This window comes from Callorhinus ursinus, unplaced genomic scaffold, assembly GCF_003265705.2.
Source record: "Callorhinus ursinus isolate GAN/ISIS: 27379988/994484 unplaced genomic scaffold, GSC_fseal_2.0 scaffold28, whole genome shotgun sequence".
NCBI classification, from domain to species: Eukaryota; Metazoa; Chordata; class Mammalia; order Carnivora; family Otariidae; genus Callorhinus; species Callorhinus ursinus.
This window is the reverse complement of record NW_027397090.1, coordinates 9574413-9588861: the sequence shown is the minus strand read 5'-3', so window position 1 is coordinate 9588861 and position 14449 is coordinate 9574413. Positions and strand designations below refer to the sequence as shown.

The 14449-nt window shown below is 48.3% G+C and overlaps 1 protein-coding gene across 5 annotated transcripts in view; it reads right to left on the bottom strand.

The window, feature by feature from the left end:
- Window positions 1–14449, bottom strand: part of APBA1 (amyloid beta precursor protein binding family A member 1) — a 206712-nt gene that overhangs the window by 34955 nt on the left and 157308 nt on the right. For 4 of the 5 annotated variants that reach the window (XM_025891601.2, XM_073878097.1, XM_073878101.1 and 1 more), the window contains 4 exons: window positions 13008–13153; window positions 3835–3867; window positions 2729–2815; window positions 1945–2130 (listed from right to left, as the gene is read on the bottom strand). In XM_025891601.2, the coding sequence (XP_025747386.1) occupies window positions 1945–2130; window positions 2729–2815; window positions 3835–3867; window positions 13008–13153 (452 nt within the window). The remainder of the gene's footprint in view (window positions 1–1944; window positions 2131–2728; window positions 2816–3834; window positions 3868–13007; window positions 13154–14449) is intronic. The other variant, XM_073878100.1, reaches the window with a different exon arrangement.

The following is a 14449-nucleotide window of genomic DNA, read 5'->3' as shown; positions in this document are numbered from 1 at the left end:
GGGGGGTGGGTGCGTGCGCCAGGAGGAGGGGGTACACGCCGGGAGCACGGGGGGTGGGTGCGTGCGCCAGGAGGAGGGGGGTGCGCGCCGGCAGCACGGGGGGTGGGTGCGTGCGCCAGGAGGGGGGTGCGCGCCGGGAGCACGGCGGGGGGTGCGTGCGCCAGGAGGAGGGGGGTGCACGCCGGGAGCACCGGGGGGGGGGCGGTGCGCCCCGGGAGCGCGGTCGGCTCGCAAGCTACGCGTCGCGGGCGGATGCGCGGGGCAAGCGAGCCGGCTGCTGCTGTGGGGCCCCGCGGCGGCCCATGGAGAGGGGCACTGTCATTTCACACCAGCTCTCCCAGCTCTGGAGCTGGCATCGGAAGCCAACGGTAAGATCCCCAGGCGCGCTCCTGTCCTAACTCTTGCTTCCCCATCCTTCCCTTCGGTCCGGAACTCTGAGGAAACACCACCCCTCCTTGGGCGCTGCAAGCCAGGCGGAGGTGGCAGAGGGCCGTAGGCATCCGCATGCCTGGGGAGCAGGGCTCACTCCACCTTTCCACCAGCCTGCAGGACACATGAGCCCTAAGCTTCTAAATTCAACTTTCGAAACTTTGGGAAACTTCAAAACTCCTTCGCTCCCAGTCTGCGTGCTTGGCCTGAGGTTTTAAAGGAAGAGCAGGGAGAACGGCTGGGAGGAGCACTTCAAGCTCTCTGCCCTCTGAGAGATCTTGTCCCCGGGGGGCCTGTGTTCTAGAGAAGCCGACCAGTAAAGGGCGGGGCAGAAAGTTGTGAGCATCTCCTCGGCCCTGCAGCCGCAGCTGTGACACCTCTGAGTCCCCGGGGAAGAGCAGCTTGCCTCTGCCTCTTGACTTCTTGCACGAAGGCAATTTACTGCAGCTAGATAAATGCTCTCCTGGAGAAAAATGGCCTCCTGGAAGGAGCCAAGGTGACCACAGGCAATTTCTCTTTAAGGAGCAAAGGGCTCTCTACTCAGTGTGAGAAACAGAGCTGCTCTGTTGTGGCAGGGGGAAAATCACAGTCAGTGGCAGACATGGCCCTGCTGGCAGCAGCGGGTTGGGGGGGGGAGCTCTGTGGTTCCAGACCTTCCTGGGGCCGTGGCCCTGGCCCTCAAGGGAGCTTCTAAGGCCTGATGAGCTTTAGGAGAAACTTGGTGCTAATGTAGCTTGAAGCCTGGACGCCTCTCCAGCAGTTCCAGGGACAACAGGGGTAAGAAGCCAAACAGAAGAAGGGGCCCTGCCTCTGTTGTAAATGAATTTTCTCTGTTGACCACATCACCTGGAAAGATGGGAGCTGGGGATCACTGACTTTGTGACAGAAGCAGCAGCTGGTGTTGGTGCAGCAGGTGGTACTCCTGCCCCCGAGGGGGAGGAGCAGGAATCCACTTTCCTGTGGTCTGGAGGGCAATCCTACACAACCAACAACTTTCCTCCCCAAATGTCCTCATGCCCAGGTGAGATGTTCCTGGGGCCCCCATGGGTCTGACCATTTGACCACATTCCTTTTACTGGTCTCTCATACTAAGCTGTCCTCAAACTACACCAGCAGGTCCGTGCCTCAGGGCCTTTGCACTTGCTCTTTCCGCTCTCTCAGTTGATACAGGTCTCTCCTCAAATGTCACCTCCTCAGAGAAGGCTTTGTCGATTACCCCACCTGACATAGCTCCTATCCCAGTGTTATTTTTCCTTATAAAACTCCTATCTAGTTTTATATTAAGTATACTTACCTGTTTTATTTTCTGTCTCCCTATAAGCCTCACGATGAATACTTTGGCTATTTATTCAGCCTTGTAGCCCTAAAAGAGTGCTTGGCACATAGTAGGTGCTCACTAAATACTTGTTTCATGTATGATTAATGAGACCGATTCAGGTTCTGAGAAAGAGAGAATCTGGCCCACCCAGGGGCAGCCCAGGTCACCCAGAGAGACATCAGGGGAGGCACCCTTACATCCTCAGACTCAAATACGTGGCAGATCATCTTGTACTGCCTTTTTCCATCCTGGGATGGGTGGGAGGCTTCCACGTTCTCCTGGGAGTTGGAGCGGGGCATCCGCCTGCGGGCCATCAGCACGACGATGTTCCCGATGTCTGCTATATAGGAAATGGTCCTCAGAGGGTGGTCCATCATCGTCTCCTGAAGGGCGCAAGGGAGAGGATGCTAAGTCCCGCGCAGCATCTGACGGCCCATGAGAGAGTCTGCCACCCCACCGCCCAATCACGTGCGGTCCACACGTGGACCATGGGTGGCCTTACACGCACCCACTCAGGCCTGGGGGCAGGTCCCTCGGCTAATAATAAGCCAGAGCAGGAAGTGTCTGCGGCACATGGGGAAAAAATTTCAGTCATTTTATAACCAGTAGAATCTCTAGCGGAGAAGTTAAAAAAATAAAGTAAAACGATGCATGTGTGATGGCTGTACATGTGTGATTTTAAACGCAATTTCTTAAAAGGCTAATCTGTTCAAGTTAATCAATCTTCTCATAAAAACGTACGAGATTATTAGCAAACAACATCCACGGTGTATTTGTTCCTCTGATCTTTAAGGGAACAGTCCCAAGAGCAGCCCCCACCCCCGCCCCGCCCCCAGCAGCAGGGACGGCAGACATAATTTTCCAGCATGTTTGGACGCCGGCGGCTGAGAACAGCGGCTCTAGGGACATGGGCACAGACTCTGAGCTGCCATGGTGGGCTGGGCATGTCACCCCTGGGACAGGGAGCAGGCCAGCTAATACCTGTGTATCGGCATTCAGTACTTTGATTCTCTGAGTAGAAATGAAGAGATCCACCTCGGTCATTGGCTGAGATTCACCTTCAGGAGCCTAAGAAGAAAAATGCACAGCAAGGGAAAGCTTAACACCTTACCCTGACTCAAGTACACAGCAGCAAGGACAGCTCACACACACAGGCACTGAGACGCAGTCACCAGAACGGCAGCACGGACTCCAGATTTAGACTGTCAAAGCTGAAAGGACCACAGAGGATGGACTCATGGATGAGCATTAGCACTGCCAGGTCATAGGAAAAATGCCAAATCCCCTCTGCGTCTCCCCCTACGGAAGCAGTAACTCATTGCCGATTTGACTCTATGAGCAATGACTGTGAATGCCCTTTTGGAAAGGCTTTTGGAGCCCAACAGGTTGAAGAATAAGGGCAACTGACCTATAACCCAAGACCTTGGAAGAGTCACTTAGAGTCTGCCCCTGGCCAAGTGATGGGGGACGACGTTTGTCGCAGGTGCAAACGAAGTCATTTGGATGCGGTTCTGGTAAGAGAGTCTTCATGTTCATACACCACCACAGCAACACAGAAGCAGTCCCCACTCCTGAAGCCACCCCATTAAGAAGAAACCCCAAATGCCTCAACACCCCATGGGCAGCCCATAAGCACCTAGAAGCTCCATAACCAAAAAAGCGCCTCCGTCTGGTTCATTTAGGGTTTAACTCCGCACAGGGTGGTTATTAGCAAGTTTTCTTTTTTGCATCCAGCAATCTGACAGAATCCACAAGTCAAACATGACTATAATTGAACAGACCCAAGTCCCTGCTGCATTAATGCTCCTCAATGGTGGGAACTTTCACGCTACCGCAGGATTCATTTAGCATCTCCAATCTGCTCCCTGTTGTTTCTCTAATGTGAAATGACTAATGAGCAACAGAAAACAGCCACTTTAGGCAACTAAGTTTTGAGAAACGTTGGCTAATGGGGCGGTTCAAAAAGAAATCTGAACAAAAACTTGCTGGATGCAGAAAACAAAAACACAAAATAATAAAAAGGCAAAACATAAATAAACGAAAAGAACAGGCATAACACCAAGCTGATGAAGTTGTTCGTACTGCACCTTCTTTCTGCTTTTGGCTAATTTCTGGGCCATCTGCTTAGCATGGAACAAACAGAGACAGGAGAAGAGTTAGAAAAGAATTCGCAGAGACTCAAAGTCGAAAAGGGAATCGACAAACTAATATTAAGAGTGGCATAAAGCATTTCTGCTTGAGGACAGACCTTAAAAAAAAATCCTACTCTACAATTTCCTAACTCAAAATTTAGTAGGTGGCAGGGGCCACAGTAAGAAGGAAATGTTAACAGCAATGGATGCTTTCAAAGAACCAACTTGGTTCTGTTGATTTTCTTGTATGCCTGTTTGCTATTTCATTGATTTCCATCTACATTTTAATTTCCTTCTAGTTTCTTTGGGTTAAATTTGATTTTTTTTTCTAGCTTCCTGATATGAAAATTTAAATTACAGATTTTTAAACTTTTTTTCCCTGAAGTATTTATTTAAAGCTGTGAATCTCCAAGTACCACATTAGCTGTATCCCACAAATTTTGATATGTTGCAATTATTGCTTCAAAATGTCTAATTTCCTGTGATTTCTCCTTTCAACTTTGGATTTAGAACTGTGTTATTAATTTTATTACATTGGGGGATTTTCCAGTTATCTTTCTGTTACTGATTTCTGGATTAATCCCACTGTGGTCAGAGAACATAACCCTGATTCCAAACCTTCTGAACTTAGCCCTATGGCTCAGAACATGACAGACTGTGGTGACTGTCTGGTGGACTTCAAAAGATGCTTTCTTTAGTTGTTGGGAACAGTGTTCTATCAATTGTCAACAAGGTCAATTATGTTGGTTAAGGGTACTATTCAAATCTTCTATGTACTTGATTTTTTTGCCTGCTTGTTCTAAAATTTACTAAGAGGGGTGTGTTAAAATCTCCAACGGTTGCTGTGGGTTTGTCTGTGTCTCCTTTTGGCTGTGGCCAAAGACTGTGGAGTCTTTATCTATTTTATATCTATGTTATAAGGTACATAAGTACTTAAGGTGCTTATGTCTCCCTGTCGAATTGATCTTTTTATTTTTCTTCTTTAGTAATACTTGCTTTAAATTTGTGTAATGTTAATATGGCCTATTCCTAATTAGAAACAGATGTAATATTTCCCCCTTTGCTCATAAGTAGAAGCTAACATAGCTGATTTAAAAAAGAGAGAGAGAGAGAAAGAAAGAGAGAGAGAGAGAGAGAGAGAGAGAGAGAGAGAGAGAGAGACTGCAGTCGACTGTCTAAAACAGTCCTGGCTCTGTCACCCACTAACTGTGTGACTTGGCGCAAGCTGCTCAATGCCTCAGTTTCCTCATCTGTAAAATGAGGATAAATACAGGGCTCTTTTCAGGATAAAATAAATATATGCAAAGCTCTTAGAACAGTGCCTGGTGCATTATGAACATGACATTTGTCTTTATTGTTACAGGATTATAATTTACTTAAGTCAGAATACAGTTTCTTGACTTATGGTAAGGCTTGCTAGACACACACAGATCTTGTACGAATAATGGTGAGTCAATGGCCAAACCACGAACACTGTTGTAGTGATGGGGGTGGGTGGAAGATCGTCTGCTCTCTCACACTCCTTGGTACTCACCTGTGGAAAAGCCCTTTTGCTCCCAGTAGCACACCTCTATTTCATTAATGAGTCAAATGTGTTGTCTGTTCTACCTCACTGTGGAGAAACTGGATGAGTCAGCGATCCAAACATCACATACTTAATCTCTGGTATAGCCAGGAAACTAGGGCAGCCCTGCTCCCACACAGCCACCCCAGAGCTCTTAGGTGGTCATGAATCCATGGTAAACAGTCTGCTCTGGAAAGGTCAGAAGGCAGCAAGTGCAAGGGGTATCCTAACTGCTGCGTGTGATGGTGGAAATGTGTCTGCGTCTCAAGAGTGGTCCCATGCCGACACTACACCACACCACGCAGATTCCTCTGTGGAATCCAAGAGTCCTGCTGGGGGTTGTTCTCATCTGCATCAGCTCTAGTCCTCATGATAAATGACTGCTGTAAGATCCTACCGTGTGTGTGTGTGTTTTCTACCACCTCCCCTGAAATTACCTGCCAGGAATGTAATAACTTCTACTATTTTTGATACCCAAACCTACCAGCTATTGGTCAAAATTCTTCACTCTAAGGAACAGGGATCTGGAAGGGTCCTCTCAAAGGAAAATAAGTCCACTACAAAGGAATGACCAAATTCTCTTCTTTTACTGGAATGGGTGATGAGGAAAGAATTCAAAGGACAAACTGAGTTTCATGAAGGGCATTCTGAAGTAATTTCTACGGATTTAAAAGTATTTTACGCATTTAAAGGACTACCATCTTTTCAACTACACAGGATATTCAGGTGCCCTGAAACAAATTATAATTTAAAATTTACACATGACATTGGTAGGGAGTCAGATCCGGAATGAGAAATTGTGGTAGCAGAGAAGCCCAGGAGAAACATAAGGCCAGCATGTGTCATAAGGCAAGGAATGACACCATCCATTTAAGTCCTTGTGTTTCATCGGATTGATTAGGGCTTGCCCCCCAGGAAGCTGCCGTGCAAAGGACACAGACTGTGGCACTGTTGTCCACCCACTCACTCTGCAATGTGTACTGAGCCTTTACTGTTAATCCTCTCTAGGTTTGTCATGGGAGGGAACTTCCTGACGATTCTAGCTTTCCTTTCCCCAGCTGACATTTACTGAGCCCTTGCTCTGAGCCAGTATCCTTCTAAGTTGGTCACCTGTAGAGCAATGCGAAAGCTTACAGTAACCCTGTGCGGGAGGCACTACAGTATTCTCCTCTTGCAGAAGTGGAAACTGAGGCAGAGAGAGACTAATTAACTTACTCAAGGCCACACAGCTGTTAAGAGGCAGAAGAGAGATTCAAATTCTGGAAGTCTCACTCCAAACCAGTAGTTGGGCAACTTAGGCAAGTTTCTCATCTATAAACTTCTCAGTTTGTCTGTAAATAGGGTTAATAATACCTACCTCACATGATTCCTCACCCCCTCCATTTTGAGGAGTAAATGAGTTCATGAAGTTCACATGAAGAACCTGCTGTGTTAACATCCTCTTTACTAACCAGACTTCTTCGAGTCAGATGGAAAATCATGTGGCTTACACAAAACTTCAATGATAGAGATTTTAATTTTACAATTAAGTCCTGATTTTTGACATTTTCAAGAAAACCTTTCCATAAAAGAGAAAAATCTGATCTTTTAGGACAAGCTAGTAAAGACAAATATGAGAATGTCTGATAATGAATGTTCCTTACACAAATGCATAGACCAAAAAACATCCAACACCATTTGTGAGCTCATCACACGAGCTTCACAAATGTGGGAGGAATGGAGACACATACACCACACTCCGCGTGGACACGAAGCAGTTTCCGTGGCTCAGTTGGGGCTCAGCGGGTGAGCCTGTCTTCTGGCCGAAGAGCAGAAAATGCAGTGGGCGTGAGGGTGGAATGGAGCCTGGGGAACGTAGTGAAGAGAAAGGAAGACAAGGGATCTAGCTGCCCTGGCTTCAGGTTTGGCTCTCTAGATAGGGTTAAGGCAGGGTTCCCACGCTGCAGAAGGAATGGGGTGCTTCTACCTACGGTGCTGCAGATACTGCCATCAGGTAGGGCAGAAGTTTCTCTCAAAACGTGCTCCTGAGAATCTTACCATAAGACTCTAGGAGGTATCCCACAGTGGTAATGTATTCCATGTTCACAAAATGATGGGGGTTTCTGGTTAAACCAAGTGAATTAGATCTCCTTAGTACAGACTTCTCATAATCTTTAATAGGAAAACATACATGGCAAATATCCAAAAAAGAGAGAGATTCTGCAGTGTTTCTTGAGCTAATGGGCCAACAGAACCTTGTCAGTGGGAAGCATTCAGCTTGACTGGGATGCCCCAGGGCAGTCGGAGAGAAGATACCTCATAAGCCTGGGATGGTCCACCCTTCCCCAAATTGTATTGCACATGAGAACCTCCTGGAGGGCTTATGAAAACACAGATTCCTCGGCCCTCACCCTGCCATGAGTTTCTGACTGGGGTGGGCCTGAGAATCTGCATTTCTAGCAAGTTCCCTGGTGGTGTTGATGCTGCTGGTGAAGGGGTCCCATTTTGAGAAGCACCTCTTGAATGCATTCCTTAGTTGGATGGGGGCTTCCTAAAAGGATATTATTTCTTCTCAGAAATGATGAACAACAAAGGCAGAAAGGGTACATGAGGGAGGGTCCAAAGATGAAAAAAAAAAAAACTTAAAAAAATGGCAGATGTCTTCTAATTCTGTTATTGCATTTAGATCCACCTTATTTATATTTTTATATATGGAAAAAAACTTTTAACTTCAGATTCCTCAGCCTGCCTTTTGTTATTGTTACTTAAACACTCTTCTTGGCTCCCTTCCAGGCTGCACGTTTCTCAAGGTCAAGGACTGGTTCTTGGGTGTTTTTTTTTATTTCCTGAGATGCCTATCACAAGGGTCTGCAGAGGAACACTTTGCTTTCAGAACCAAATTCCCTTGTTTTCTTCTCACATTAAGTAGAAAATTTCTGGCCAAACCCCAACTCCAAATTCTCTCCCCATTTGGCAAATAAACCCATAAATCTTTTAAATTAAGAAAATATTAATTCATCAAACTCCAAGTGTACATCCAATAAGCACCCCAATCGACCAATGGAAGAGAAATTAAAGACGGTTTTGAAAGCCAGGCTTCAGGTGTGGTGTTTGCTCAGAGATAAAGCAGCACAAACGGCTATGTCTACACGGGACTCCAGGTGAGGAAGGGCTCAGCCGCATCCACCGGGTCAAACAAACCATGTAGGCCGAGGTAAGAAAGAGGGGTCAGACGGGAACCCAGCGGGGAACTGGGGAAGGAGGAGGAATCAGAAACAGCGGAACACCCTTCTGTCTTCGTTCAGATCAGAGTACAAAGGCGGAAATTACTAATCAGTTTGGGCTGAGGATATTGCTAAACAGATTTCCAAATCAATCCAACAAGCTTTTCTTCTTCCCTTCCCTCCTGGACAGACACTGTAAAATCTGTAGCTTCCTTCCTCTCTGCATCTTTAGAGAGGTGGCCTAGAAGAACTCATTCCTGAAAGGTCAGCCTCTCTTTAGGAAAAAAGCGTGGCACCACCTCCCTTAAAGAAAGGGGTCTCCCAGGCACGTGCGGGCACCACAGCGCATGCGCCGGGGAGACCATCCCGAACGATGGGGATACATGCTCCAGGCCCCCCTGGCGCCCTCTGCAGGACGTGAAATGTCGGTGCACATCCCGACACTGACTTTCTAGGGGGTGCAGAAAATAAACCGTGGGTCTGAGCACAGACTCCACCTAGAGTTTGAAATTGAAAAAGCGTCAGGCTGTGTGTAAAGTCAAGCAATCTGACGGGCCTTTAAATGGATGGAAAATGAACAGGAGGCAGGAAATATCTGATGACAGGCAGCAGTTCCTTCAGATGCACAGGAGCACGTTGCAAAATGATACTTACAAATGAAATGCAACCTGTTTAACTTTACCACTCTATAATGAATTCCTCACACTACCATAATTTGCTGTAAAAATAAATCTATGTTTTCCAGATGCCTACTCTGCTCTGTGCAGGTCTAAAATGGATTAATCTGACAGCCTCATCTTGCTTGTTCTGACCAACACCACCATCTAACTTTTTTGTTCAGATCAACTCTGGATCCCCATCCTCTGAAGCTTCAAAGTAAACTTTCTGGTTTCCCATCAGGGAAGCTGGGCTTTAGGAAGGGAAAAGCGTGCTTTCAGTCCTCACTGTGGAACTGAGAAGCTGTAATTCACATCACACTTGGTCCTGGGTGGGTTCTGGTGCTGGGTGGCGGAGCCTACCCCGAGCATGGCTTTCTGTTCCAGGGATGTGCCTGATTCCTTCCTTGGGGTCACACGGTACCAGATACATGTCACAGAGCAGTGGAAAGACAAACTATCCGTGGGAGTCAAGGGCTACCACAAGGTGCCCAGAATGAAACCCGGACCTGAACACATTTGAAACCCTGATGGACAGAAGCTAGGAGAACTCATCTCAAAGCCTCGGAGGGCTTTGGCGCTCCTTTGGGGGCGGACTGCTGCTTTGTGCTGGGGGAGTCACCTGAATGGGCTCCGGCAATGTTTCCTGACAGGGGCAGAGGGGTGCTCTGGCCTTCTGTGGGAGTTAAATCTGCATCCTGTGCCCCAGCCTGGACATTACAGGGTATTAAGCATTTCTGGTTCTGGCCCACTACTGCCAGTAAAAATACTCCCCAGACACTGTGGCACCCCAAAGTGCCCCCACCTGTTTCCTAAAGCCCCTTCTGGAGGTGGTGGCCCCCATCTGTCAGAAAACCACTCAGTGAGGCATGCCAGGCCCTTGCACTCCTGCTGATCCTGGGGAAGTGAGCAGCACCATTAGCCTGTGTCCAGAGGTGAAGCTGCTTCATAGCGTTGCTGCCTCGGCATCCATTTTGTTTGGTCAAGCGGCGGCCTGCAGTAACCTTACACGGACACTAGCCCCTCAGGCAAGTGCATGCCCTGGATAACACCCCACCGAGTCACAGGCAAATGTAAGCTCTTGATATAAATTCCCGACAGCCCTTGTAATAAACAGTCCTCCTCACCTCCAGGGCCTTCCCCTTGTGCTCCCCTTAGATAAGACCCCCGTGGAGCTTGCCAAAACCTTGCTCTTTTTGGTATGAATTGGCCAATTCAAACCCAGGAACCACAAAGTATTCCACTTACAGACCCTCATAAAGGCATGTACCCCAAGTTCTGTCTCACCTTCTGCCTGCACTCACTTGGCCTTGACCCCCAGCCTGCGGCCCCCTTGAAGCATGCTGGCTCCTTCCTGAGGACCTGTGAGTAACAAACGTTTCTATTTCCATTTCCCTTGTGCTCTTTGGCTCAACCATCGGGCACCACGGGGCTCTGCTAAACAAATATTAACTTAACAAAATCCTAACGTGCTCTGTTTGATAACTGTGGGACATCAGGAGTCAGAATTATGTCCCTACAGACTTTGTTTTTTAAAAGTTATTCGCCTGAAAAGGACAGTGCCTGAAAAGTAGCTTGCTGTCTCATACAGATCTGTGTGTTCTTGTTTTGAATGCTGCACCTGGGACATCCTCAATTCAGGAAGACTTTGGGGAGATCTAGAGGTATTCATGCCACCTCTTTAGGATAAGGGGAGACTGTTAGAAGGAATTAGGCCAAGACTGGATGGGCAGCTCAACAGGAACCTGATGTTCCACTGGTAACATTAACGAGTCTGAAAGACCCAGAAGGTATGAAGGTCAGTTGGATACGCTAGCATGGGGTGGTCCTGCTGGGAGGCACACATCTCTGTGGGTAGGGGTGGGCCTTCCCTCGAGAGAAGTGGACCTTCCCACCGTCAGTCATGCTGGCAGAGGCTAATTTTGGGAGAAGATACGGCCTCCGCAGCAGTGGGCCGTGTGGCCGGAGGGTCTCTGAGGCACAGATGAGGTTCACAGATTCTGGATGAAGTGGTGGAGTGGGTCCTGGACACCCCGAAGAAGCGGGCGGGCTCCCGTAAGCAATCATGACATTGGCCTGTTGTGCAGTTGTGAGCTGCTCTCTGGTTTAGACATCCTCTTTCCCGAAACGGCCGCGGCAGGAGCAGCATAGGACGCTGCAGCGTGGCCTTGCCGTGCTACAGACAGCTCGGGGGAGAACTGGTGCTGAGTTCAGGAGAGAAGTGCCTCTTCCAGGAGCCAGCGACTCGTGGCCCTGGAAGCCACGGACGGCAGTTCAATGAGGACGCAATGACAGGGGACCGGGGACACTCCGACAGCACCCGGGGACCTGCACCACGAGCGGGCAGCAGGGGGCTCGGTCCTCACAGTGAGGGCCTCTTGCTTCCATTCCCAGCACGTGAATAACACGGGAGTCAGTGTGGGCAAAAGGGCGAGAAACCCCGCCTCTGCGCTACATGACCTCTGTGCCTCTTTGCTCCCTGGTCCCGTCAGTCTGCCCGCGGGGGGGGCCCCGCACTCCTGGGCACCCACCATATCATCCCCTTCCCCCCTTCCCTCCTGCTCGGGTCCACCCTGCACATTCGCTGGCTTGATGCGTTTCTGCTGGTGCTGCGGAGCGGAGGGGAAGGATCTATTTCCCCTCCCTCCCGAGACGGTGAACAGCCTTGCACACTCGAGTAAGTGCTCAAGAAATACTTTTTCCCGGATGAAGGACCCTAAGTTACCGCCTTACACTTGTGCTTCTTCCTCTTTGCACACGGCCACACAAATACCAGGAGGGGACTGGGGAATGTGTGCACAAGACCGTAGGGAAGGGGGAATGGCTCCCTGAGGACGAATGGGATTTTGACCAGCTGAAGCTGGATACAACCAAGCCTGGTGAGTCCTAACCTGTTCCAACTTGCCTGAAATACCTGGTTCTGGGTTTTTTGGTGGTGCTGTGACCCCAGCCTGGCTGCCCAGTGGTTCCAAGTGCTGGTGGCATTTTAATGGCAGGGGACGTGTCCCTGGAGCCCTGCGTCCGTCCAGGATTCCAGGTGGTCCTGGCATTGTGGTGGAGATTCTAGAGCTCTGCATTTCCATGGGGTCAAGCTAGCTCTGGCTGGCTCAAGCTAGCAGTGAATGGTTTAAACCAGATGAAAGCAATTCTTGGATCAAACAGGCTTGCTCCTTTTTAAATCACGATAAAACAGATTCCAACAGGTTATGACTGGCTCAAACTAGTTTGAACTGTGGTAGCCTGGCACTGACTCATTCTGGTTAGATTTGATCCAGCGGTTCGTGGTGCCTGAAGCAAACCAGTTCAGTCTGGCTTGAGTGGGACCAGCTGGTTGAAAAGCATGAGACCGAGTCTGACCCATGTGGTCCCATGAGGGTTCAAGTCACTGATCACTATGTCCATGGAAATACAGGGATAAAGCTCTCACACTGGAGATGTAATGCTCGAAATGACATCCTTCCTCATTATATCAGCTTTCCAAAGCTTATGTTCATATGTGCTTTTTCTCAACACCGGCCATTAGGAACACCCCAAACATACAGTATTGATACATAAGGACTCTGGCACACTTTTTTTCTGTTTAGAACTGTTGGCAGGTGCACAGTCCCAATCCATGCTCCCCTAAACTCGGCACTGGATGCATGAGGTATGGGGAGACCAGTGTGGACGGCTCAGGCCCCTGCATCCGCCCCTCGCACCCCTCACCTTGATCCTGCTCACGGCTTCCTGGGCCTGCATCATGCGCACGTTTTTGGAGGGGGTTTTGTCCGACAGCAGCTGGGTGGAACCAAGGTAATTGGCAGCAAAAATGATCCCATCGATCAAGTCCTCGGGGTCACAGGGTCCAGGAACTGTAACACACAGAGCCACAGCAGTGAGTGAAGCCACCCTGGGGTGTGTCCCTAACAGAGCCCCCCGACTGTGCAGCCCCTTCCCCTCCCCCTGCCGGACACCCTGCCAAGTCTGAGGCGTCTCCCCGCGTCTGCCTTCACTCACCCCTTGTTTTCAAAGGGAAGGAACAATTTCCTCTTAATCCACGTCGCCCAGGCCATTTACTGTGAGAAATGATGTGTTTATTTAAATATGAAACATGAAATCAGTGACAAGGGGATGTTGTTTCTCCTGTTAAGACTGTGAGCTCTTGGGGGACAAAGACCACGTCATGTTCCTCTTTGGCACTCGTGTCTAATCCATGTCTGTCACCCAGTGGGTGTCAAATAAATGGGTGCCAGACATGTGGCTAGGGGAACAGCGAGGCTGCTTTATTAGAAAACCCCATATGATAACAGTTCCTTCGCCTGCCATCATCCGCCTCTCTCTCTTCCCATTTTAGCCATAACGGGGAAAACAAACTTTATAAATCAGGAAAAGGGGTATTTTCCTCAGAATGTCTGGATTCCCATAATGGCCTCTGACCCCAATTCTGCGAGGCAGATGACATTACCCCAGAGCCGGAGTCTCTTGCTGCCGACCTTGTGGACTTACAGGCTCTCAAGTTCCCGGCTGGCATCCACACACAGATCAATTCCAAGGAATTTTCTGTTCTCACTGACTGGCCTTTTGAAATCAAACCTTAGGTTTAAAATATTTAAAGTGGGGGCATCTGATTCTAACTGTAATCATCTGTAAACCCTACTTGAAATTAAAACATGTCTAGGACTAATACATAACTTTATAACAGATGCACCAAGAAAGGCTTTTAATTCTACAATGAAAACATATGTATTTTCTTTGGCTTGAATGCCATATTTGGGGAAATTAAAATATACGTTTTAACCTACTGTTCAAACCTCAGGCTCTTAAATTAGATAACTGGAAATGGAAACAATTTGCTTTTTCCTTTTGGAAAGCTAATCTGAAATGATTTTTATTTTTATCCCCCAACATCGAGCTCATCTTGAGCTTAACCAGCTGCTTCCTGTGATAAGCTACTTATGAGGGTACAATCTTAAAATAATCTGATCATTTCTCTAAAGGCAAGGTGGTGGTTGAAACAAAGAAATTAACAGCGTTTTAAGAAAGGTCTTCACAAAGCATCTGTGTAGCAAATAAATAAAGGAAACCTATTATTTGCCTTTTTCTAGGTCTTTCCGAGAAAGGCTTCTGGACAGTGAGAGGTAGGCAGCCAACCTGCCTCCACTATGGGC